This window comes from Macrotis lagotis, chromosome 4 (genome assembly GCF_037893015.1).
Source record: "Macrotis lagotis isolate mMagLag1 chromosome 4, bilby.v1.9.chrom.fasta, whole genome shotgun sequence".
Lineage (NCBI taxonomy): Eukaryota > Metazoa > Chordata > Mammalia > Peramelemorphia > Peramelidae > Macrotis > Macrotis lagotis.
This window is the reverse complement of record NC_133661.1, coordinates 112,602,988-112,630,466: the sequence shown is the minus strand read 5'-3', so window position 1 is coordinate 112,630,466 and position 27,479 is coordinate 112,602,988. Positions and strand designations below refer to the sequence as shown.

Sequence of the window (27,479 nt, the reverse complement as noted above, 5' to 3'; positions counted from 1 at the left end):
CAATTTACAGATGAGGCAATCAAAGCAATCCATAGTCATATAAAAAATTTCTCTAAATCATTACTTATTGGAGAAATGCAAATTAAAGCTTCTCTGAGGTACCGCCTCACACCTCTCAGACTGGCCAGTATAACCAGAAAGCATAATGATCATTGTTGGAAGGGTTGTGGGAAATCAGGGACACTATTACATTTGTTGATGGAGCTGTGAACACATCCAACCTTTCTGGAGAGAAATTTGGAATTACTCCCAAAGGGCAAAAAAAAATGTGCATACTCTTTGATCCAGCAGTACTACTACAGGTCTATACCCTGAAGAGATGATGAAAAAGGGTAAAAATATCACTTGTACAAAAATATTCATAGCAGCCCTGTTTGTGGTGGCAAAGAATTGGAAATCAAGTAAATGTCCTTCAATTGGGGAATGGCTTAGCAAACTGTGGTAGATGTATATCATGGAACACTATTGTTCTATTAGAAACCAGGAAGGATGGGAATTCAGGGAAGCCTGGAGGGATTTGTATGAACTGATGCTGAGTGAGATGAGCAGAACCAGAAAAACACTGTACACCCTAACAGCAACATGGGGGCAATGATCAACCTTGATGGACTCGCTCATTCCATCATTGCTATAATCAGGGACAATTTGGGGCTCTCTGCAATGGAGAATACCATCTGTATCCAGAGAAACAACTGTGGAGTTTGAACAAAGAACAAGGATTATTACATTTAATTTAGAAAAAAAACCTGATATCTTATTGTCTGATCTTGCTATCTCTTATATTTTGTTTCTTTCTTAAGGATATGATTTCTCTCATCACATTCAATTTGGATCAGTGTACACCATGGAATCAATGTAAAGACTGACAAATTGTCTTCTGTGGGGGGAGGGAAGTAAGATTAGGGGAAAAATTGTAAAACTCAAAATAAATAAAATCTTAAAAAAATAAAAGAAGTGACCTTAGTCCAACCTTTAAGCATCTTCCCCTAGACAGTCTTTCTGGCAAGTGACTGATCATCTGGCCTCTCTGTTTTTTGAGACTTCTGAGAAAAGAAGAAATCTGACAATCCAAAGCAGTCTATTCCACATTGATAGCTCGTAGTATTAGGAAAATATTCCTTGTATCAAGCCTAAATTTGTCTTTCTCATGTCTTTTACCATTGTTCTAGTTATGACCTCTGGACCAAATTAAAAAAAAAAATGATTCGTCTCAAGAGTTTAGAAGACATTAAGACTGGCCTAATAAGCTATTTACCATAATTGAAATGCTCACCTGTGCATGTTAGGATTTTCCTCATTTCACACTTCTCTCCTGCTCCCATGTAGAATCTCCTTCTTCAGTGCACAGCTTAGGTTCTGTCTTACACACACACACACACACACACACCCACACACACACACACCCACACACCAAACAAAAAACCTTTACTGATCCTGTTCAATCATTTTTCAGACATGTTCAACTCTATGAAATTCCATTTGGGGGTTTTCATTTTTTTTTCTTTTTAAGTTTTTGCAAGGCAGTGGGGTTAAGTGGCTTGCCCAAGGCCACACAGCTATGTAAAATAAGTGTCTGAGGCCAGATTTGAACTCAGGTACTCCTGATTCCAGGGCTGGTGCTCTATCCACAGTGCCACCAAGGCACCCCTTCTCACAAATATTTCTAAAGGGAATTGAAAACTATTAAATGTTATTTTTCATTTATTTATTTTTATTTTCTATTTGAGGCAATGGGGTTGAGTGACTTAGCCAAGGTCACACAGCTAGGCAATTATCATTAAATGTCTGAGGTTGGATTTGAACTCAGGTCCTCTTGACTTCAGGACCAGTACTTTATCGGCTATATCACCTAGCTGCCCCCTTAAATATTACTTTTAAAATTAATTTAGATTTCATCTTTAATTGTGTACTTTGAACTTTAAAAGACGGGAGATGGAGGGTGCCATTTTGGCCTTAGTATGTTTCTCTTCTAAGTTCCTCCCATAAGGAAAGTTGGAAGTTCTCTGATTGTTACCTAAATTAATCTACTAGGAAGTTGATTCTAGTACATGACTTTTCTTCCTTTCTCCTTTACAATATATCCCAAAATATCCAAAACCCAAATCCCTTAATTATTCACTACTTTAATCCTTTAAGTCTTGATGTCAGCCAGTTTTTGGAAGGATCTTCCAACCCAATAGTCAGCAAATTAAAATTAGGATATGTGGATCAGAGTGAATTTCCATCAGTTGGGGAATGGCTTATTAAACTGTAGTATATGTGTATTATGGAACATTATTGTTCTATTAGAAACCAGGAGGGATGGGAATTCAGGGAAGCCTAAAAGAATTTTCATGAACTGATGCTGAGTGAGATAAGCAGAACCAGAATATTGTATACCCTAACTGCAACATGGAGATGCTGATTAACCTTAATGGACTTGCTCATTCCATTGGTGCAACAGTCAGGTTCAATTTTGGGGTATCTGCAATGGAGAATATCATCTGTATCCAGATAAAGAATTGTGGAATTTGAACAAAGACCAAAGACTATTTATTACCTTTAATTTAAAAATTATATTCTTATGTAATTTTACTATCTCTTATACTTTATTTTTTTCCTTAAGGCTATGATTTCTCTCCCATCACATTCAACTTAGATCAGTATATACCATTGAAACAATGTAAAGACTAACAGACTGCCTTCTGTGGGGGAAGGGAGAGGGAAGTGAGATTAGGGGGAAAATCATAAAATTCAAAATAAATAAATTTTAAAAAAGGATATGTGGATCAAAAACAATATCTCAGGGTGGCTAGGTGGTGCAGTAGATAGAGCACTGGCCCTGGAGTCTGGAGTACCTGAGTTCAAATGTGGCCTCAGACACTTAATAATTACCTAGCTGTGTGGCATTGGGCAAACCACTTAAACCCATTGCCTTGCAAAAAAAAAAAAACCTAAAAAAAAGAAAAAAGAAACTATCTCTGCCTATACTTGAAAGAATTTTTCTGGTGAAATTGACCTTTATTCAGTTCAGAATAATAATTCTTAAAATATGGAAGCTATTAAGTAAAGTTTTTGCTGCCACCAGAAAAAATGAAATAATTTTTTTGCATATCCTAAATAACTGGATGGAATACAACCTGAAACAGTTTAACAAACATGGAACATATTCTGTGTGCAAGGTAGTAATGCTAGGTGCTAGAAGGGAGGGGACGGGACAGAAGAAACATCTTGGCATCAAGGATCTTGAAAATTTGAAGGAAAACCTCCGAGAAAGATGTATTTGTTTTTAAACTTTATTTTAATTTTTCAAAGCACAGAGATTTGAATACTTTTTTAGTTCTAAATTCTCTCCCTTCCTTTACTCTTCTATCCATTGAGAAGGCAAGAAAAACAAAACCTATTACAAAGATGTAATCAAGCAAAACAAATTTCTGCATTAGCATTTTTTTTAAAACAAGAAAAAGAAAGAAAAATACCTTCATTCTGTACTCAATTCATCACTTCTCTATCTGGAGGTAGATAGCATGCTTCATTCATCATGAATCCTTTGGAATTGTGGTGGATCATCATGTTGATCAGAGTTACCAAGTCTTTCATAGTTGATTATCTTCACAATATGGATTGTCTCCTTGTCCACTTACTTCACTTGCATTAGTTCATCTAGGTGAGCTTAGTTTTTTTCCTATTTATAGATTTTATTTATTTTGAGTTTTACAATTTCCCCCCCTAGTCTTACTTCCCTCCCCTACCCCCCTACAGCAGGCAGTTTGCCAGTCTTTACATTGTTTCCATGGTATACATTGATGAGCTTAGTTTTTTTTTTGAAACCATCATTTTTATCATTTCTTTTTTAATTTTTTTTTTTTAACAAGGCAGTGGGGTTAAATGGCTTGCTCAAGGCCACACACCTAGGTAATTATTAAGTGTCTGAGGCCAGATTCGAACTCAGGTACTCCTGACTCCAGGGCTGGTGCTCTATTCACTGCACCACCTGGCTGCCCCATCTTTATCATTTCTTACAGCACAGTTGTATTCCATCACATTCATATACCACAGCTTGTTCAGCCATTCCCCAACTGATGGACATCCCCTCAATGTCCAATTTTTTGCCACTCATCTTTTTTTTTTTTTTGTTTTTTTGCAAGGCAATGGGGTTAAGTGGCTTGTCCAGGGCCACACAGCTAAGTAAGTATTAAGTGTCTGAGGCCAGATTTGAACTCAGGTACTCCTGACTCCAGGGCCAGTGCTCTATCCACTGTGCTACCTAGCTGCCCCACACTCATTTTCTTTAATTAAAAAAAAGTGCTTTTCAGTTCTGTTTCTCTTTTTTAATTTCCCTTTTAGATTCACTGTTTAGTTTGGGCTTCCAGCTCAAATTCTTAAAATATTAGAAGTTATCTTTGTATTCATTGCTAATATGAAAAGCTTCGGATTCATAAATTTAGTACTAAAAGGGGACCTAAGCGTTTATCTACGTTTGTCATTTACAGAATCCCAGAGAGGATAATTTTTGCCTAGGTTATTATAAAGTTCATTTGAATCTAGGTCTTCTGCCTCTAAACCCAGTAAATGTTGCCTTTAAATATAAAGTACAGTAAATTCCACAAATACTTAATGTGTTTTATGGTAATGAAATTTTATTATTCTGAATTCACTGCAGGTATTTCCATACTTCTGGCTTCTAGAGAGTTGAAGTAAGTCTTTCTAGGTGTATATTAGCACATGTAAAGGAGAAGCTAGGTCTCTTGAAAACACCACTCTTCCAACTTTCTGGATCTTTTTGCACATCTCAACTGGCATTTATTTATGCATTGTTATTTATTTTATGCATTGTTAAGAGAATTTTTCACTTGGGGCTAGGGACCTTTACCAAAGAAATCACATAGGTCTAATCTTTGTCTCCATTTCGCACAATCTGTAGTTAAGCCAAGTTGAATTATAAACTGTGCTCTTAACTCTGACCACCACTTCCAAAAATTAACATAGACTATTCTCCATGACTGGGGAAGATATATTCCTTTATGACTTTTGCCTTGTCTTCCTTCCGGATTCACTTCAGGTGCCCTTTCTTGGAGGTTTTCCTTCAAATTTTCAAGATCCTTGATGCCAAGATGTTTCTTCTGTCCCCTCCCCTCCCTTCCAACACCTAGCATTGCTACCTTGCACATAGAATATGTTCCATGTTTGTGAAATTGTTTCAGGTTGTATCTGCTCTACCACCTTCAAAGTGGATTGCACACTAAAAACTTCTTTTATTATAGACTGAATATTAAGTTTCTAGAGATCAAGAAAACTCTTATATGGGACTTTTTGAGTGTTGTGAATTCATTCTAACTAGATCAACTCAAGTTACTGTTTCTATGGGACATATAAATTGTTTCCTTTTAGGGGTGACAAGTTTGAAATAGTATTCATGAAGTATTCATGATAACTATCTAATATTACATAATTAAATATAATAACTGATTGTGTTGCTGCAAATGATTAAACATGTGTGTTTCATGCACATGTCATATATCCCTTTTGCTCCTGGGATACATGATAAATTCTTCTATTTGCATTTTAAAGCTGTTTATACAACCTGTCCCCCAATCTGTCTTTCCAGTTGCATTTTTAAATTCAAAGGCAAATTAAATTTAATATATGTAAAAAAGTTTTATTTGCATAAGGTTAAAATCAAACCACCTAGAAGTTCAGTTTCATATACCGTCTGTATTTTCACATACTGTCAGTTCTACTGTAGCTTAACATATGCATTTCCCAAAAGCACCACACAATTGTGCAATAAAATCCACAGGGTTTATGGGGAAAATGAGGAAACATAATGCTCAAACATTTTGTCAGTGACACATTTAAAAAAAAAAAAGATAGGCCCTCCAGGGCAGAGGCTATGGCAGTGTGTAGGGGGTAGTATATACCAGCCCTCTTCAGCTCACAGTTCTTTCTGTATCAGAAAATACACAACAAATTTGGCATTGTCCCTTGAAAAAGACCTGAAGTTTGCCTGTGGAATTGGGCATTGGATGGGTTGCAGATTATGAATTAACATACTACGACATAGCAGAAGAAATCATACATAAACAAACCATGGCTTGAGTTATGTTCAACATGTTCTCTAATATATATCAGTTATGTTGGAACATATTCAAGACAAGTCTTCTAGCAAAATTTTCTGTGCAATCTTGTTTTTGTTCTTTTTATATATTGGAATGTTTTTGTTCAAGTTTTCAAAAGGAACTAACATGAGAATTGTTTAGAGGACATATCTAAGTGTACAAATACCAAAACATTTTTGTTTTATTGTTACATTTTCTTCTATTCCTACTCTGTTTTTTTCCTACCACTCCCTGTGCTTAGAAGAATTCACACCTCCCATAGGGAGCTCCCACTAAATAGGAGCAGGTGTCTTCTAACTGGAGCTAGGAGGTGCTATTTGGAGGGGGCTGTTAGGTTCATCAAAAGGTCAACAGTGGACCTTTGACTTGCTGATTCTTGATGGTTCTTATATTCTCTATTAGATGGTGTATAAATTGACCTAATACAAGTATAGATATAGTGATGTGTAGATGAAAGCATAGGGAAAGAGGGTAGAAGGGGATTATTCACAAGTAATAACTCTGTTAGAAACTCACCAACCACAATTTGAGAGCTTTTTTGCACAATTATTATGCTGCTGTGACTACCAGCCTGAATAAGAAAGGACGTAGTTATACTTTACCTGCTTTTGGTTTGGATGAAGGTGCCCTGTGAGTGTCAAAGGAGGAAGAAAAATGGGGAAGGACATTGAAATAGAGCACATGTCCCTTGGGCACTTTGGGGATTTGGGATCTGTGTAAATGTGATCACATAGGAAAATGGTAAACTAACTCACCTTTTGCTTCAATGGAAAGTTTTGAAAAGAGCTAATTTAGAAAGGATCCTCATGATTATGATCCTGATCTTTAGAGAAAGGAAGAGATTAAACAGAAAAGTCAGTTTCTGCTGTCTTAAAAGGAGTGAGGGACAAAGGGAGTAGCTGACAGCTGTTAGTTAAAAAGATGCAGTTTGTTCAGATTTCAGGTTTGTTCCAGTTTATGCTACTCTGCATATGCTCAGGAGCTGTTGGCCAGCCTGTATCTTTATTCATGAAATTTTCCTGGGGAAGCAGTGTCACAGGATTCTTTCATGTGTCACAGGATATGACCTTTATTAGAATCTGTGCGGCCCCTTTGAACTGGGCTCTTATGAATTGGAGCCAGAAGGATGGCATTTGGAGAGGATGCTCTCATGAAACCTGACTGTTTTGATCTGAAATTAGAGTTTGTATGTTCCAGCAAAACCAGCAAACATGGATTTGCTTTCCCTAAATATAACAGGAGAGTGACTCAGCTTTAAAGGAGGCATCTCATGGAAGAGCTTCAGAGTTTTACACTTGGGGCCAACTAGTGACAGCAACCCCAGGTTACCTTTGGTAGACCTTGCTTTTGTAGGTAAACATGGGTCTACTAGTTTTCATTATGCTCTGGGCCTTGATTTTCTCATCTCTAAAATGAGATTGAACTATATATGACTTAAGGACTATATGATTTTTTAGCCTGTCATGATAGGCACAAGAATTTCTGACTGACCCATAAGTTGTCTTTTTTTTTGTTCTCTAGTTTATTTTTTTGAGGTGATTCTTTTTTTTATTAAAGATATTATTTGAGTTTTACAATTTTTCCCCATCTTACTTCCCTCCCCCACCCCACCCCACAGAAAGTAATCTGTCAGTCTTTGTTTCCATGTTGTACATTGATCCAAATTGAGTGTGATTAGAGAGAAATCATATCCTTAAGGAAGAAACAAAAAGTATAAGAGATAACGAGATCAGACAATAAGATATATATTTTTTTTCTAAATTAAAGGGAATAGTCCTTGAACTTTGTTCAAACTCCACAGCTCTTTCTCTGGATACAGATGGTATTCTCCATTGCAGACAGCCCAAAATTGTCCCCGATTGCTGCACTGATGGAATGAGCGAGTCCTTCAAGGTTGAACATCACCTCCCATGTTGCTGTTCTGACCCATAAGTTTTAATGCTTTTCATCTTCAATTTGGGATTTTAAGGTCCTTAGCTTAGTACTTCAACTTTAGTGTATTCTCTTGAGTTCAGTTGTACTTTCCACTCCCTAGGACTTATCTTAGCCCAGTTTTCCTGGATGGAAATCTAGTGGAACTAACTGTTTCTGTTGCTTCTATATGCTGTTGATATTTGTTTGTGTTTTGAGTATGCCAGAATATTCTGGTCATGATGTTGGCAGTATTTTAGACAAGGAGACAGACAGACATATTGGCACAGAAAGGTTAGAATGATGGACTTGAAGTCCAGGGCCCTGTTTTAGTTTCCTACTGGTCACAATTATTGGATCTACAATCACAGGGAGAGAACTTAAGCTCTTGTGGTGTTAGTATCCTCTTAAGAAAAATGGGGTTAATAATCCTTCTTATATTCTCTGTTTTACAGGGCTGTTGTAAAAAAAAGTGCTTTGAAAAACCATAGAAATGTGAGATGATGGTGATCATTTTGATTATTTTCTCTCTTTATTGTTTATAAATGCTTCTCCTCATACCTCTTTCTCAAACACATCCATCTTTGAACTTGTGAGAGATTCAAAAACTGAGGAAACTCTGAGGGTTGTCCTTGACCAGCAAGTGGGGGGGGGCGGGTTTGCAGGAAATCCAGCAGAAGGTACAGATGTTTTTCTGAACCTGACTTGTTCTCTGTCTACTTCATTTAATTTCAGAGGGAGTAGAGTCATTTGTACCATACCCCAAGCCCTGAAAACAGTTACTCAAATGGTTTGTTTAGACTGTTGGCCAAGTGGAAAAGTGTAGTAAAATAAAATAAAAAAGGGCTGCAGCTGAGGAACCCATCATGTGACTTTAAGTTTCCATTGGCAGCCTCTATCTGGATGTGTGCTATGTGCAAGGTCAGCTTGGGAAGGAGTCACAAACCCAGTGCTGTCATTTTGTTTTTCCTCCCGAAGAGGGCTATTTTCTTTAGGATTAGTGAAGTAGGTAAAGCCGGAGGTATTAAATGACTGTGGAATGCATCTTGCTCAAAACACTTTGCAGTCAAGATTAGTTTAAGAAGTCTCTTGCATCCTAATGGAGGTGTGATTTTTTTTCTCCTTCCACCCACTAGTGCATTGAAATGGAATATGGCAGCTGTCGGACTGCTGCTTAGCAACCTTTCCTTCACAACAGTCCCAGACAAGCGATGGACATGAATCCTGGGACCAATATAGATTTAAGGGGTATTTTGATGAGGAAAGTTCAAATTGGAATTGGGCGATGAGGAAAGTTCAAATTGGAATTGGGCCAGGTCCTTAAGTGTGAAGAATTTCAGTGGTAGCAGCAGGTTTTTTGCCTTTTTGAAGCAAATTGCAATGTAATCTGCAATGTAACTCAAGTGATCAAGTAGCATCCTTCCTGTCTGACTAAATCTTAATCCTGGAATAAATACTGCAATGAATATTCCAGGAAGTTTTATAGGGAAAAAGTTTTATTTTAAAAGCTGCTTAATATCACCATTCTGTTTAACAACCAAAAAAAAAAATCAAGATTTTTAACTTATGCCTAAGTTAATTGAGTCATCTCTTCCCTCCTGTGATAATGTGGCTTTTTACAAATGTGCTTTGTTTCCTGGGCCTCTTAACTTAGAAAGCGATATCTGTGTTTCATTTTCTGTAACTCTGGTTCTTCTGGAATGAGGCACATATTGGGATAAGAGGGTTGTGGTGCTGTATTACCTGGAGGATTTGGATGAGAAGAGAAATTTATTAAAAGCTGTAAAGTAGGGGGCGGCTAGGTGGTGTAGTGGATAAAGCACTGGCCCTGGAGTCAGGAGTACCTGGGTTCAAATCTGGTCTCAGACACTTAATAATTACCTAGCTATGTGGCCTTGGGCAACCCACTTAACCCCGTTTGCCTTACAAAAAAACCTAAAAAAAAAAGCTGTAAAGTAATGATTCAAATATTTTTGATCTTAGGATAAGGAAACCTGTGTGGGGATCAACAACCAGAGCTACATATGTGACACAGGACACTGCTGTGGACAGTCTCAGTGCTGCAACTACTACTATGAACTCTGGTGTAAGTTCATACTTTGGGGGTATTTGATTTGTTGTGGTTATATAGACTAACTGATGTAGTGGGGGCTACTGGACTCCTTATAGAGTCTCTTGATTATTGTGGAGTGGAGGGAAGGGTGGTCTGCCTGGTCTTGTGGGGTGTTCCAGGCAGCTTGGGGGAGGGGTATCTTTATGTTATGTAAATAGGGCTTGTAGAAGATGTCTTGTCTACTTCTGACACTGTGACCAATAAACTCAGGGAGAAAAGAAAGGTAGACTACTTGAGGAGACAGTGCTTTGCTTTGGAATCTTACTTTGATATTTTGATGGCTTGTGCTGTATAACCAGTGATCTACTCAGAAATTACTGCTAGTTAGGTTTACACTCTGATTTCCCAAGGGGGTTAGAGTGTGATCTTGATTCAAAGATTTCTGTTTTCTAGAATGGAGCTATTTACTGTACAGAAGACTATGGAGGGGCCCAAAGGCAGGACTCCCTTCTTGGGATTGTCCTTTCTTCATTTACAAGTGTTCAGCTTCATGTTTTCTCAGTAAGGTAGCTCTCTCTCTCTCTCTCTCTCTCTCTCTCTCTCTCTCTCTCTCTCTTTCTTTTTCTCTCTCTTTCTTTCAGTTGCAGGTAAAGAGCCCCAGAACTTATGTTGATTATACTCCCTGAGATTTCCCTACCTATTTGAGAAATGAAAAAAAAGAGTCTTTTGTTATGCAAGAGCTGATAATACTATTTTGGCTGATTAGCAAAATAGAAAATGTATTATATGGCTCACTAAATTCATCTGTATCATAGGGTTGGGTTGGAAGTTTATTACTGTTAACTGTGTACTGAATTAGCCTCCAGCCTATGAAAGACTGGAGCCTTAACAAAGCAGGCTAGAGATAGGAGAGTCAAGAATCAAACAGAAGTTTAATTTGAAAAGTAAGAGCAACAGCTTAACAGCAAGGAGTGGATCTGGATATATGTGCCAGGACCTCACCTCTAGTGGGGGCACCTGAGGGAACAAGGAAAAAGCTCATACTTATACCAATGGTTGTTCAGTGTAACCCTGAGAATGGAGGGTAACAACAACGGGTTAAGTTTGATTCAGAATAGGGCTTTATAACCAGAACTTGTCTGAGCTCAGAGAACACCTGATACTGGTTAAAGTAATACAGTAATGTGATTTTGCCCAAGAGTGCAAAATCCAATGCAGAGGAAATGCAGGGTATCTCCTAATTTCTTGACACTACCTCAATAGAACACCTTGGTGGCAACCTTCAGATTTGGGGACCCTTTTAAATAGATATTGCTAACAAGTAAGAGTATTAATACTTTGATGTTCACATTTGAAATCTTAAATATTGGCCATTAGAGATCTTTCCTCTATTAACGAGAGAAGATCATTATAGAGTTAGTATTTAGTGGGGGAAAATGTTGGACATGAAGTCAGGGGAGAGATGTAGCTTGGAATTCTTTTTCTGATGCTTAACTGCTGTGTGACCATGCACAGATCACTTAATTTCTTTGGGCCTCATTTTCCTCATCTATAAAATAGGTGTAACTAATGACTGCTTTGAAGATCTGATGAGATGATTTTCGAACCTTAAAGAACTATGTAACCTCGATGTGTAACCTTGGGCAAGTCATTAACCCCATTGCCTTACAAAAAAAAAAAGAACTACAAAAGTGTCCACTACTGTTATGGCATTTGTGGTGTCCAGCCCTTTGGTAGTCTTAGCATTTGTGGTCTCTAGCCCTTTGATAATTATGGCATCCTTTTAGTTGGTTTACTAGAAAAAGTCAGTACAGACCTGGGAGTCAGAAAAATCTTGTTTCTGATCCTGATTATACTGATTTCCACTTTACTGGTATCATTTTTTAATCTGTAAAATGAAGGACTTGGACTAGATGATCTTGATGCTTTCCATTTTTGCTTTATTTATATGTAAGTAAAAATTTGCATACATATATTAATTAAAGTGAGTTAAATACAATTGATTTTGAGAATTTGAATTACTAGTTTATATTTGATACATTTGATAGTACTAATTAAGATACATTTGATAGTACTAATTAAGTACTAATTAAGACTTTTGTCTCCAGGAGCAACTGCAAGGTTATGTATCTTGTGGCTAGGTAGAAAGAAGTATTTGCTTGACCCTTGGGGTGATTGCATCAGTGCCTTATTTACCACTTACCTAATTTTGAAAGGCCATCTGCTAAGGGTAACTAACCTGAAATTCTACCTCTGCTCTACGATTTGACTTTGAACTCTACCGCTGTCTGATCTGGAAACATTATATAGGTTCTACAGAATGTTCCTTCAGAGGGTGAGTAATTTCACTCTCCTATTCCCTGAAATAGAGAGGCCTGTGAGAAACCCCAGCTGAGTTTGGAGCTGGTGATTCACCAGGCTGTCCTAGTGCCAATACAGACAGCCTTTTAGTGACTATGTTTGTCATGCTGGGGTCTCCCCTTCCCTTGCTTCTTTTAACCCAAAGGCCTCATCTCAAGGGGATTGTCTTCAGTTATCCAGGAATATCCCCCCCCCTTTTTTTTTTGACTTGGAATTAAATATTTTATTTATTTACTTTAGGCTTTGATGAGGAGGTGGCCTTTCTCGTCAAGACCAGTCCTTCTGTAGGTACCCTTGATTTCATTCCCTCCCATTTTCCTCAGTCAGATTCCATCTTGTCCCTACCTCCTCCTCTGCCCCTGCTCTTATCATCCTGATACTCTAATTTTCAATCTCTTCCTAGCTGCTGCTTCTTTCCCTGATGCCTACCCATTCTTCAAGGCTTTCCCCGTCCTCAAGAATTTCATTTGATCTGATCGTACCTGCTATTGATTCTGCCATATCCCTTCTTTTTCTCTCTATAGTCTCCTTTAAAAAGTTGCCCTCATTTGTTGCCTGTTTCCTCTCTCTTCAAAACCCTCTGGAATCTAATTTCCAACTTCATCACTCTACCAGAATTTCTCTCTACAAAGTTGACAGTGATTTTTCAGTCACCTAATTTAGCAGCCTTTTCTCTGATCTTCATCCTTTTTGATTTATCTGCATCACTCTTGACCATCCTTTCTTCCTAAATGCTCCCTTTAGGTTTCTGTGACAACTTCTTTCTTGGCTCACCACCTGAATATTCTGCCTTTTCTTTCAACTCCTTTTCATCTATATTATCCATGATTTAATTGTTGGGATATTCTCAGGCCCTTCTCTTTTTTTTTTCCTCAACACTTCTTTGGTGACCCTACTAGCTCCCATGGTCCCAGATATCATTTTAATGCTGATGATTCAGAGATCTTAAATCCATCCTAGTCTGTCTCCTGAGCTCAAGTTATACACCATAAACTGCCTGTTGGAAGTTTTGATTTGGATGTCCTGAAGGTAACTCAGATTCAACATGTCCAAAATAGCTCATTATCTTTTGCCTTAAACTCCTGCCTCTCCCAAACTTCCTTATTATAGTCTAGGATTCCCCAGTCTCTCTTCACCCAGGCTCAAAATTTGAGCTTCATTCTCAAGTCCTCATTCTCACCTCCACACATCCAGTCAGTGGATATATCTTGTAACTTCTATGTGTACAAAGTCTTCACTCACACAATAACCACTCTCTAGTTCAGGGCCTCATCCCCTCTCACCTGGTCTTTCACTTCAGGAGAACAGCTTTCTAATTGGTCTCCCAGCTTCAGGCCTATTTCAACCTATCCTTTACATGGTTGTCAGTAATTTTCCTAATTTTCTGATCATATTCACCTCTTTTGATCAATTAACCTAGTAGTTCCTTATTACCTCCAGGATCAAATATAAATCTTCTTGGTTTTTTAAAAAAGATTTTTTTTTTTAGTTAACATTGTCTCCCTCTCAATTCACCTTTCTCTATTAAGAGAAAACAAGAATAACAAAACTCACTGAAAACCAGTGAGGCCAAGCATAAAAAATTCCTGCATTGGTCATATTTCTGCTGGCTTCTGCCAGGCTTACTTATGGTGCAGCCTTACTTCCTATCCTTGCAGTCTTCTTCCATTTTACACCTCTCCACAGGCTCTTGATCTGGCTTCACACAACCCTTCACCTCCTGATGATACGTTTTGGCATTCCTTGTCCCCAGTGCATTCCCTTATTACCTCTACCTCTTGGCTTTCCTGACTGGCCTCCTATAAGACTGCTCCAGTACCCCTTTCTGTGGGAGGCCTTTTCCAGTCCTCACTACTAATGCCTTCCTGTTTAGGTTGACTCCCTTCTGATTACACAATCTGTATCTTGTAAGTATACAGTTATTTGGGTGTAAGTACACGTTTTTTCTCCCTCAATTAGAATGTGAGTTCTTTTAGGGCAGGGACTATGTTTTGCCTTTTATTTAGCATGGTACCTGGCTCATACCTGTTTACTGACTGCTGAAGGATATTCTTTTTTGGGGGGGGGTTGCAAGACAAATGTGCCCAAGGCCGCACAGCTAGGTAATTATTAAGTGTCTGAGGACAGATTTGAACTCAGGTACTCCTGACTCCAGGGCCAGTGCTCTGGCCAGTGCTCTATCCACTGCGCCACCTAGCTGCCCCTACTGCTGAAGGATACTTCAGGAGACTTTTATTGATTTTGTCCCTCCTCCTTCTTGACCACCTCTGCCACTACTCTACAGTGACTTTCTGTTGTTGTTCATTTTAGTCATGCCAAATTCTGGGGTTTTCATGTTAGAGATACTGAAATAGTTTGTTTTCTTTCTCCAGCTCATTTCACAGGTGAAGGAATTAAGACAAACAGGGTTAAATAAGTTGCCTAGGGTCACACAGCTAGGAAGTGTCTAAGGCTACATTTAAACTCAGGAAGAAGAGTCTTTCCAAAACTCAGTGCTTTAACCTACCTTTGCACCTAATTAGCCATAACTTAGATGTTTATATGGTCTTCTTACTTCATAGAGCATCTAAATGCCCTTCCTACTTTGTTGCAACTAGGTGATTATCAGTGTGAATGAGGATCCCCTACAGTGAACACATATGTAACAATCCAAGCTATTTAATCTTATCATTATGTAAAATAGAGCATTCTAGTCCAATGGAAGCATGTCCTGCACATTTGAATAATGCCACTGCTTGTGGGATTGAGTATTTGCACTAACAAGTCTGGCCACTGTGGTCTATTTTATCAGAACTGTAAACTCCTTCAGCAATAGGGGCGGCTAGGTGGCGCAGTGCCTAGAGCACTGGCCCTGGAGTCAGGAGTACCTGAGTTCAAAGCCGGCCTCAGACACTTAATAATTACCTAGCTGTGTGGCCTTGGGCAAGCCACTTAACCCCATTTGCCTTGCAAAAACCTTAAAAAAAAAACCCATGGGTTGTTATGATATTTCAGGGGTAAATAAATACTAAAGAATTCTTTAATGTTTCTAGCATGCTAATCTTCTACAACTTAGATGGAAATAATTCCAAATGCTAGAATTTAAAATTGAAATTTTTCTTTTAGTTTAGCCCACATAAAGAGTGGAGAAAATCTCAATCAGAGGGAGTAGAGAACATTCTCCCCAGAGAGGTTACAGGTAATGTCTGTACCTAGGCTGTTGTCATGGCTACCTGTTTCAAGGAATGAAACTGTGGACCACCTTCCCAGATAACTCAGTGCCCCCATTTCTTCCTTCCACTTAGAAACAATCCTCTAGGCTGTTTTAGGGGGCCACCTAGCAGAGAGTGTCTTGTACACTAAAGCATTGCTCCCTTCTTGCTCTTTTTTCTTTTTCAGTGGATTGAAGAGGGGGTGACTTGAAAGATAATGTTTGGAATGTTAAGAAAATTAAACTCTTGACCTGGGACACATCTCCCTCTGACACTTAGCCACATCTTTGTAGCCTGTGGGAGTAATAATCCAATAATAATCAGGACCTTTGGGGACTAGTGGGAGAGCAAGCCTAGAATGTAAGAGTCTGTTAGTTAATAAGGTTTGGGACAACCCCTACTAAATCTTACAAATAGGAAGCAAAAAAGGAGGAAATAATTCTTATTTTGAAGGGCTTATGGACTAGTGAATATAATAGATGAAGCAGGTTGGCAAATTGTATTTGAATGTTTAAAATGTAACTCCATTTCTGGGTTCATGTTCTACCCTGATACTTATAAAATAGAGACCTTCCTTTAGCTTTGTTTTTCTTGATAATCTGTGCTCAGGGGGTTAACAGCCTTGAAAGGAGTAAATAAAACTGATGCTTTTTTTTTCAGGTAGATAGACCCTCCAGGAGTCTTGGCTGCCAAGGAGAGGGTGTCCCTTTCCACAATTCAATTTATCAGAGCTAGATAGGAGGAGAATGTGGCAGCAAAGGATTATAAGCAGTTGAGACAGCCATCCATTTGGCATTTTGTTTTCAGTTCTGGGGGAGATGGAGGTTGGAAACTTTTTGGTATGTCCTTTCCAAAATAGCCAATATTACTCTAACCTTCCTTTGATATCCCATAGCAGCTTGCTGCTCCATTGTACTTATTAGATTTGGTTTTATCTGGTTTTCAGCTGTCTACATAACCCATTTCTCCTCAGCTAGCTTGTAAGTAAGCTTGAGGACAGAGAATACATTTCATTCATCTTTATGTCTCCCCAGTAAGAGAAAGGGCCATGGTGCAGTGGTTAGGAAGCTGAAGACCTGGGTATCAAGTCATTCCTCCAACATATACAGCTTTATGACCCAGGACGAGTCTCGTAACCCTTCTCTGCCCTCATCAACTTTTAGAGACTGTAAGTTGCAGAGGGTTCCTTATTCCAGTGAAGTCAAATAATTTTCTCCTATCCCAAACTTCCTGCACAAAGAAGAAATATCAAAAATGTTTGACGAATTGAATTGAATTTTCTCTCTCAGTTGCTTGTAAGAGAAAGAAAAAAGGACAAGAAGAGAACCAGGCCAGGAAGGGAAACAGCTTATCTTTTGCTGGAATAGCAGAGATAATTTGTAACTGTTATTGAAACTCTGCCAATGGCCAAGATTCCAAAAATGAGTCTTTTCTGCTCAAGATGACTTCTCTATGATCACCAGACTCCTGATATTTCACCTCGGTGAATCTGCCAGTGTTTTTCTTTTAATATTGTTGGCCTCTCCTTCTGATGAAGAAAAATTGCATACAGACTTATCCCAGGGGAGGAATGTTAAATTTCAAATGGAGCCCCTAGTTCTTTATGACCATTGCCATTTTTAACCTAACCTACTTTCATTGGTACCTTCTAGATTTTAACTGACATAGAGAAAGTGGAAAGGCTTTTTTCCATTCTGATGATAGTTGAGGAGGGGATAGGGAAGATTCAGTCAGGAAGTCCTCTTACAGTATATTTCTACTTCCTCTTAGAGTGTATTTCCAATCCTTCCAAAATGTCATTAAATATTAAATGACATTAAGCCCCAGAAATTTTACCACTTCCTGTCTTCCCCCATTAGTTCATCCATGTTAACTGGGAACAGTCAACTCCCTTCCTCCTTGAAGGGCATGACTTGAACCTCATTCCATTATCTTCTTCCTCTTGTTCTTTAATCCTTCCTGTTGATACAAGGAAAAGGGGGCGTGATCAATCCTTGACTTTGATAAAGCAGTGTTAGGTACTGTGGGGTGGGATCTCCCTCATGTCTCTTAATTGGGTTGATATATTTTTCTTTTTCTTTTATATTTTAATATTTATTTTTCCAATTTCATGCAAAGACAGTTTTGAGTAATCATTTTTATAAGATTTTGAGTTTGACATTTTTCTAATTCCCTCTGACAGAAAGTAATCTAATATAGGTTATACTTGTATAACTATGTTAAACATATAAATCATTAATCATGTTGTGAAGGGGAAAAAACCATAATACTAAAAGCAAATTTTAAAAATTGAAAATAGAATGCTTTGATCTGCATTCAGACTCCTTAGTTCCTTCTCGAGTTATGGATGGTATTTTCCATAAGTCCTTTAGAGTTGTCTTTGATTGTTGTACTATGGAAATGAACAAGTCTGTCATTGTTGATCATCACACAATTTTTTTTAATTTTTACTTAAAGGCAGTGGGGTTAAGAGACTTGCCCAAGGTCACACAGCTAGGCTATCATTAAGAGTCTGAGGTCAGATTTGAATTCAGATCCTCCTGACTCCAAGGTGATGCTCTATCTACTTGACACCTAGCTGCCCTTATCACACAATGTTGCTGTTAATGTGTATCTATTCTTTTGGTTCTGAGAGAAGCGGGGAGATAATGGTTCCAGGGAATTTTCTGAAGGTTACATAAAGCATAGTATTACTACATTCATTTATTGACTTTTAGTTTTCATTTCCCATTATGTTTATCATCAGTTTGTCCTAAGTATGTCAGTAGGTCAGTAGTGTTTACCTCAAAATTAAGAATATTTTTTTCTGGGTCATTTGTGAATATCAATTTGAAAGACCTTTTGATTGATTCCAAGAGACATAGATTGATAGAAGTTTTTTTTTTTGGAACTAATTCTTTGTAATAGTGTTTAGAAAGACATTAAAAGAGACATTATTTAAAAAATTACTTTTTGATCTTTTCTCACTACAGTTCCATTTTATGAACCCTAAAACTGTAAATCTTAAAGTATAGATTTAAAACAAAATGACAGTGGCAGCTAGGTGGTACAGTGGATAGAGCACTGCCCTGGAGTCAGAAGTACCTGAGTTCAAATGCAGCCTCAGACACTTAATCATTACCTAGCTGTGTGACCTTGGGCAAGTCACTTAACCCTATTGCCTTGCCAAAAAAAAATGACAGAAAATAGAGATTAAACATGAAGTTTATTCTCTGGGATTTACTGTTAGCCTATAGAGAGATGCCATCTGTCCAACCTGACCTGCCTGAACTGAGAGAGAGAGGGAAAACAAAGGATAGGGGAAATTATTAATCTCCTTGGTAGTCTGACAGTGAAGGTTGCACAATCTTAAATTTCCCAGTTTCTCCTCAGAGACTCATCCTTATTCAATACAATCTGATGAATTGTTATCTCTTCCTGGACTTGAAGCATTTTAAGGACAGGATTTGTCTTCCTGTATTCATAATTAACATAAGGGTAAATAGTCATTGACTTCTTAACTACTAGCAAAAATAACTAAAGTAAAGTGAATACTGTCAAAAGAAATCACCTTTTTTTTTTTAAATCAGGAATATAGTGTCTTTGACAATTTCTACAGGCATAATGTTCAGTGATTTAAGTGGAATAATCAAACCTCCTCTAATAGTCTGACCTTTGAAGGGAAAGAAGTCTAGTGGAAGATTAGAGGGGTCTGCTGTTTGTGACAGTTTGAGGTGCCTTATCCAGTCAGCATTGTCAGGAAATCCTGCCTATTTTCTAGTGACAAAACTTCATTTCTGCAGAGTTTCTGAGGTCTTTTGCCTACCTTTGCCCCCCACCCCCAGGCTATCAAGGAGGTATACTTTGACTCATTGCTAGGGAATTTCCCACCAGCAGAACAGTAACATTTTCCCAAGTTTATAATGAACTCTGAGGTACATGACTTGGTCCTTTATGTTGGATTATGCTTTAAAAAACATGTTTTTCATTTTTCCAAAGATGATAAAATTCCCCACAATGAGGTCACAGCTTCTAAAGCAGTCATTGAAGAATGTAGTCTCTGCTTCTTTTTGGTATTTTTTTGTTTGTTTAATTTTAGTTTTCTTTTTTAAGCTCTTTCCCCCTTGTTTGTGATATCCTAATAGAAGAAGGGAATTTCATGAGAAGTTTGCACAACTCCACAGGGATCAGTCCAGACATTTCTCCTTCAAGAGGATGGTGATGCCAACTTGATTTGGATGGGTTGCTCTAGTTTTGTGTGGGAAATATTAGAATGCCTTCTGTCCTGTATCCCACATATTTCTAGTTAGGTAGAACCTCTTTATCTATTCTGTTTCTTCACATAGATTAGTGCCCAGTCATGCTACTAGACTAACTTTACTTCTGTCATAGTTCCCCCCTCCTCTCCCCAACCCCCTCAAATTTCTGAGAAACATTTTTGATTGACTTAACCCACCCTTGCAAACAGGCATTTGCTTACTCACCCAAAAGCAGCAGTGACTTTTGTTAGTAACTAGGAGGAATGCTGACTTCTGTGTTTTAGCTATCTCTCCAAGAAGAAGACTGATCAATTCACAACAGTTCCTGTAGGGAAATGACTTTGGGGAAATCATTTTTCAAAGCATGGCTGGATTAACTTTGCCAGCTTCCTTTTCTTTTTTCTGTCTTCCACATGTTGATCTACCAAGACTTCAAGTATGGTCCAGCTCATCTTCCTTTATTTCTGCCCTAGAGCATCAGATTAGTAAGAATATTTCCCCCCTTTTTCACAAGTGTATCTTGCTGCTCATATGGAGGATATATTTAAAACTTTGACCCAGTAACTCACGTTTATATAGTACTTTAAGGTGCTATTTATTTGTTTATTTTTAATTTTCCCAATTTCCTGCAAAGGTGGTTTTCGACATTCATCCATTTGCAAATTTATGAGTTCCATATTTTTCTACCACCTTCCATTCCCTCCCCCTTTCCCATAGCGGCAAACAATCTGGTAAAAGTTGTACATGTACAATCATGTTTAACATTTCCATATCAGTCATGTTATGAAAGAGGAATTAGAACTAAGAGGAAAGAAAAACCATAAGAAAGAAAGAAAGACCATAAAAGACGTTTTTAAAAGTGAACATAATATGCTTTGCTTGCATTCAGGTCTCTCAAGGTTGTACTTGATCTCTGAACTATCAAGAGGAGCTATATCCATACAGTTGATCATTTCACAATGTTGTTAATATAAATAATGTTCTCTTGGTTCTGCTCACTTCATTCACTATCAGTCCCCCGTCCCCCCCCCCCCCCCCCCCCCCCAGGTAATAGGGTTGAGTAACTTGCCCAAGGTTACACAGCTTAAGTGTTGGAGATTGGATTCGAACTCAGGTCTTCTCACTCCAGGGCTGGTGCTCTATCCACATACCACTTAACTACCCCTCACCATCAGTTCTTACAAGTATTTTCCATGCTGCTCTAAAGTCTGGTAGGTAATGATTTCTTCCAGAACAACAGTACTCCATGACATTCATATACCATAAGTAATTTGAGCACTCTCCTCACAACCTTATGAGATAGGTAAGAAGTATTATTACTCCCATTTTACTAGATAAGGAAACCAAGACTCAGATATGCCCATAGTTGCACCAGCTAAGAAGTGTTAGATTGGTTATTGAAACCCATGTCTTCTGACTCCATTATACTCTATTTTATGGTGATACTGAAAATGAAAATTAGATTTATCTTCAGAATCCACTTCTCAAATTTTGTTTTAAAACAATATAGAAATGTGTGACTTGGGAGATCATAATACCATTGTTTCTCTGGTGGTGAAAAGCTAGATTGTACTTGGTGATTTTTTTCTCTGAACCTTCTTCCATCTCCTTAAGCTTCCTCTTGCTCCTAAAATAACATACAACTCTGTTCAGATGAAACTTCCAAATGTGTATCACTACTCCTGAGTTCCCTCTGTAGACTCTCTAGCCAGATTCCCTGCTGTACCTCAACTTTGTCTTGTCCAAAACCAAACTGCTTTCCTTAAATTGTGTTTTCCTGAATCTGCCTTTTTCTTCTTTTGGCACTATCATCTTCCCATTTACTCCCTTCACATATTCTACATTTTATCCCAGTGTCCCTTGTTTTCCTTCTGCCCTCCTTTTATCTCTGTACCTTTGATTAAATGCAGTCAAAATAAACTACCTTGGTCTGCTTCAGTGTCTTCTTCCTTGGGTGTTGTGCTTATGTAACCTTTTCTCCTGAACAATTTCTCTGCCTCCACTAACAGAGATGTCTTAAATTTAATGTAATTACATGTATGTATTGAACAAGGCTTTCCAGGAGGGTAGCCTCTTAATTTCATTTTGTATGGGGATGTGGAAATTGTACCAAGTGTTGAAATAGTCAGAATTTTTTTGTTTTCTTCCAGGATAGGGCAGTTTAGTAGATCCTCATGTCCAGAAAGTTCCAGTTGCTAGTTGCGTTGTGCTCTGCCCTGAACTGATCACAGTGAGTTTTGGGTAACACATTTTAGGAAGGACATGGACATGCTATAGGAGGGTTCAGTTTCATGCCACATGAGAATCAGTTAAGGAGCTGGGAATGTTTAGCCTGGAGAAGGAATGGAGGTGGTGGTGGGGCTCAAAGGAAGGGATGATCTATTGCCCTGAAATGTTTGAAGGACAGTCACATGGAAAGAGGGATTAGACTTTTAGATTTGTTCTGCTTGGCTCCATGGGGTAGAACTAGGAGCCATGGCAGAATTTTCTTGATATAAAGAAATCATCCTAACAACTGTGGCTATCCAAAAGTAGAGTGGACTACCTCAATAGAATTCTTTATGGGAAGGGTGGATAACTACTTTTTAGGGAGAGTGTATACTAATACTCTTGGTCAGGTATTATTGGCCTAGATGACCCCCAAATGATACCTTCTAACTCTGAGACTTTGTGATTCTATGAGACCAGGACTTCTTCCCCTTGTGTTTTTATCTTGGACCCATTTGGCAGTCTGACAAAATTTAATGGACTGTTTCTCAGAAAAATCCTTTTAAATATATCAAAAAAAAATGTAGGATTGCAAAGAAGTGTAGTTATCAAAATACAGTGGTCAGGAGAAACCAAATTCACACATCTCAAGTTAAGAATGCCTGCTACAGGAGGCAGCTAGGTGGTGTAGTGGATAAAGCACCAGCCCTGGAGTCAGGAGTACCTAGGTTCAAATCTGGTCTCAGACACTTAATAATTACCTAGCTGTGTGGCCTTGGGCAAGCCACTTAACCCTGTTTGCCTTGCAAAAACCTAAAAATAAAAAAAAGAATGCCTGCTACAGGAATAGTCATGAGTTCTGCAGTAGTGAGGCTGAAATCCCAATCTGACCATTGGTTGGAGTTGGGAGGCCTGGCAGGACAGAGGGAGACTTATTACAAGATTCTGAGAGATGATGGGGTTCCCTTTCATTTATTGAATCAGGTAGGTGGTGTAATGGAGAAAGGGCCAGGTTGGAGGTCAGGAAGACTCCTTGTGATCCTGGGCTAGTCACTTAGCCTCTGTTTGCCTCACTCTCAACTGTAAAATGTTGATAATGATCAATAATGCTTACCTTAGCACAGTGCTATTATGCACAGGATAGGTGTTATAGAAATCGTTAGTCCTTCCTTCCCTCCCCTTATTACAGTCATAGATATTTTGATAGGGAACAATATTTTTAAAAATTGTTTTTATTCACAAAGTTAACAACCACTAACAAAGTCAGAGTAAAAAAGAGTGCAAAATCCCACATAAAACCCTTGAATGTTTCACAAAATAGAACCAAGCAAATCAGCAAAGGGTCTTTACTTGGGGTCCCTTTCTAAGTCCATCGGAAGTCTTTTTTTTTTTTAGTTATATAGTGGTAGTCAACTCTGGTCTTCCCTTGTTACTTTGGCAACTCAATAAAGGTCCTTCCCTGTTTCTTTCTTTTGGCACCCTAATATTTTGTTACATTAATATGCCAATCTTTCTTCAGTCATTTTCTAGTCATGAGACATGGAAGCTCTTTTCAATTTGGTTTGGTCTTGTTTGGGGTTTTTTGGTCTTGTTTTGCTTTGGTTCTTTTGGGGGGGTTTTGCTATTACAAATAAGCAGGACAAACAATATGATCTGTGTGACCTTTGATGAGCCACTTGACTTCAGGCTTCTGGACAAGGTGGCCTCTGGGGTCCCTTCCAGCTCTGGACCTATGATTCTATTAATATTCTTGTAGAGCTAGGAATAGGTTGATATTGATGGGTCTTTGCTTTGACATTTAAAGTTCTAACAGTGGAATTGCTGTCAAGTTTTGTGTCCTTTACTTATTATTATGATTATTATTATCATCATTATTATTATATTGGTTTTCAAAATAGTTGTGCCAGTTTATAGTTCCACTAATAATTGTCATTCCTAAATTTTCTTTTTTTGGGGGGGGGGAATGGAACTATTTTTGCCATTTCAGTAGGCATGAGATGATGTACTAAGATTTTCTTAAGTTCTATTTCTCTGATTATTGGATAATTTGAGTATGTAATTATTAGTGATCTATTTTTTTCTCTTCAAAATGGTGACTGCCCTTTGACATGTTACAGGGAATAATCTTTAGGGATGTTATTTCTCTCCCATAATTTAAAAGGTAAAACCTAATTATATTTCACATTCATGTAATACATTTAATGTTTATAAAATTCTTTCCTCACAAATACCCTGGTTGCTAGATAAGATTATTTCTAATTTTATAAAGGAGGAGGTTGAGGCTGAGAAAAGTTATGTAGTAAATTTCAGAACTGGTGTCAGAATCTAGCCCAGTGGACTTGCTGCCATGCCAACTCTCACATGGTGCTGCACTGGACAAAGACTGAAGACAGGCATTATCTCTAGGCTTTCCTTTTCCGTGTCTAAGAGAGGAGCCCAACTGTCCTTGAATAGAAATCCTTTCCCCACTCTGGTGATGGCAGAGAGAGAAAATTTGGTCACATACTGACACCTGCTGACCATTAAAGTGCTCCCACAGGTTTCTTCACCAGGGCACACTGACAGCAGCTATTCAGTCATTGCTGTCATCTTTGGGTTTGCCGATGGTCAGCTTCAGAAAGAAACTTGCAGAGGAGAGAGAGAAAGAGATCTGCCAGCAGCTTCTCCCTAAAAGACTTTGGCAAATATTTTTGGTGTGAATAGCCATTTTCTGGGAGAGATATAATCTAGAAAGAGATCTTTATTCTCTCCTTCAGAAGAATGGCTGTTTGCTTGTTTTGGAGAAACTAAGAATATTTCTTTTTTTAAAAAAAATCAATTATATTTTATTTTCATTTCTGAATTCTTTCATCTGTCCCTTCTCAACCTTTTGAAGAAGGCAAGAAAAATAAAACCTGTTACAAGTATGTGTTTTTAGGCAAAACAAATAAGATAGTAATTCTTGGCTTAGGATAGAGTTTCTGAACCTGAAGTCCTTGAACTTATTTTTAAAAAAATTTGATGACTGTATTTCAGTATATTTGGTTTAATTTATAACCCTAGGTATTGGATTCCTTTAAAAATGCTTTTCTGAGAAGGGATCCGTGAGTTCATCAGACTGCTAAAGGAGGCTCCATGACACAAACCACATTAATAACCTCTGATTTGGAATGTTCATTAGGGCACTCTAAATTTTTGTCTGAGTAGCTCAGACTTTATCAGATAACATCTGAAAATAAGAACAACAGGAAATTAGTTGCCTATCCAGGATTTTTTTAAGGAAAGTCCTCCAGAAGGGCTGTCATAGACCACAGAACTCCTGTGAAAGTTCTTTCTGATGTGGAGAGGAAGAGAAGAAAGGGAGCACAGTCGAGAGTTGATTGGTAAGCAAGGAAGGAGAAAGACATTAGAAAAGTATCCCTGAGATCAGACTACTTTGTGTTAGAAGGTATCGGAAAGAAGGATATGTCTAGAGAAGGGTTGGATGTAGATTGAATAAGAACTTCATGTTTTTAATTTGTGGAATATGCTCTAGAAGATGTTGGCAGATGCCTGGTAGTTCCAATATCAGACTCTCCAATCTCACTTTTTCTACCAGCAAGTTGTGTGACCTTGGCCTGGCTATTTAATCTTGATGGACCTTGGTTTCTTTATTTGAAAGTTTGAAAGAGTTGTACTGAGTGTTGATTCTATATGGTACATTATTAAGAAAAACTCTTGATATTTGGAAACTTTGAAATAACTAGGTGAGATTTTTAAATTGGAGGGCAAGTAACAGTCTGAAAGGTTAGCTGTGCTGTGGGTTTTAGGTTTTTGTTTTTCATTTTAGTGAATTTCCTCTATATCAGGTAACCATGAACTTGTTTTTTGTTCTTAATGCATCTTAGCGCAGTTTTGAGCTGTCAAAGCTTAAAAGTGCACAAAAACTTTAGGTACACTTTGTATTTTGATAACTATTACAGTATGATTGTTTTCTTCTTTAATCTGATGTATTTTTTGTATTTAAAACATTATTCCAGAAGGAATCCATAGCTTCATCAGACTGCTAAAGGAGTCATCACATCAAAAAAAATTAAAAATCCTTGGGTCTCCACATTAGCTGTTGGGAGTAGAATTGCTTTCTTTAGACTTCAGAGTAGAGCTTGGGGTGAGAGGGTTTAGAGAAATATTAAGAGCTAAAAAAAAAGGAAGTAGGGAAGAAACAACAACTTAATAGTTACAGGGTAAAGCATTAACAGATGACCATTGTTAACTGCTCATGAAGTTAATGCTCCTAGGCATTGTGTCAAGGGAGGGAGCATTATATGCGCTAGTTTCACATATTTCTGTTATGCTAAAAGCTATGTTGAACTTGGCCAGTCCCCCTTGTCCCCCAAAACTATTTGGCTTGACTTTTTTTGATACCTCAAAGCTAAAGGGGGTTTTTATATCCTTCTACTATTCTGATTAATATGGCAAGATTTATGAGGTATGTTTCTGTATTCTGACTGTAGATTCACCAGGTGGGCTAGAATCAGTTTTTGATCTTTGGGCTCTGTTTTTCCTGCCAGAAGAGGTTTGTAGCTGTGACATATGTTGTTTTGAAAGTTGCTTACCTCTTGCCAATATTCATTGTGTACATGGCTGTTTGCCTTTCTCCCTCTTTCTCTCTTTCCCACCTTTGCTCCCAGGGTTCTGGCTGGTGTGGACTATTATAATCATCCTGAGCTGCTGCTGCGTTTGCCATCACCGTCGGGCCAAGCATCGCCTGCAGGCACAGCAGCGGCAACATGAAATTAACTTGATTGCCTACCGGGAAGCCCATAACTACTCAGCGCTGCCATTTTATTTCAGTACGTACAACGAAAATCGATTTCACATCACCACTGGGTCTCCAGTAGCCCAGCTCATTGGATGTGGTGTCTGGGAACAAGGGGTTTGTGGAGGGAGTGGGGAAAGACTCAGTGTACAACAGCGGCAGGGGTCTATCTCAGAGAGGGAGGAGTGCTCTTTCCCCACAGAGAGGAGCAAGTACCTTGGACACCGCTCTCAGAAATCCCAGGGGCGTCCTAAAGTTAACAGTGACTGGTACTGATGAACAGTGGTTCCTCATTAGAATTCTACTCCTTTATCACATGGGTGGTGGGGCGCAGTTTTCACTGAGAAGGAAATCATCTGAACTGTGATTTGGGTAAAATGGAATTTAGAACTCAAAGCTATCTTGTCTAGTTATCAGCCTGGTCCTCTGCTCTAGCCCCAAGGATCCTTCATTTCTCTCTGACTCCTGTTCCATGGGTAAATTAGGGTTCAGACACTAGACCAGTTGTCATTTGAGCCTCCTAGAACAAAGACATTTGGTGACTCTTTATTAAGAGGATGCACCTAATTTAGTTAAGGCTTCACTGTGACAAATGAAGATGGCTGATCAACTTGCTCCCAGCCTCCTTACAGTGCTTTAAAA

General features: G+C 38.3%; 1 protein-coding gene across 3 annotated transcripts in view; it reads left to right on the top strand.

The window, feature by feature from the left end:
* WBP1L (WW domain binding protein 1 like) overlaps nt 1-27,479 on the top strand; it is a 91,940-nt gene that overhangs the window by 47,295 nt on the left and 17,166 nt on the right. For all 3 annotated transcript variants that reach the window (XM_074233809.1, XM_074233810.1, XM_074233808.1), the window contains 2 exons: nt 9,993-10,095; nt 26,710-26,871. In XM_074233809.1, the coding sequence (XP_074089910.1) occupies nt 9,993-10,095; nt 26,710-26,871 (265 nt within the window). The remainder of the gene's footprint in view (nt 1-9,992; nt 10,096-26,709; nt 26,872-27,479) is intronic.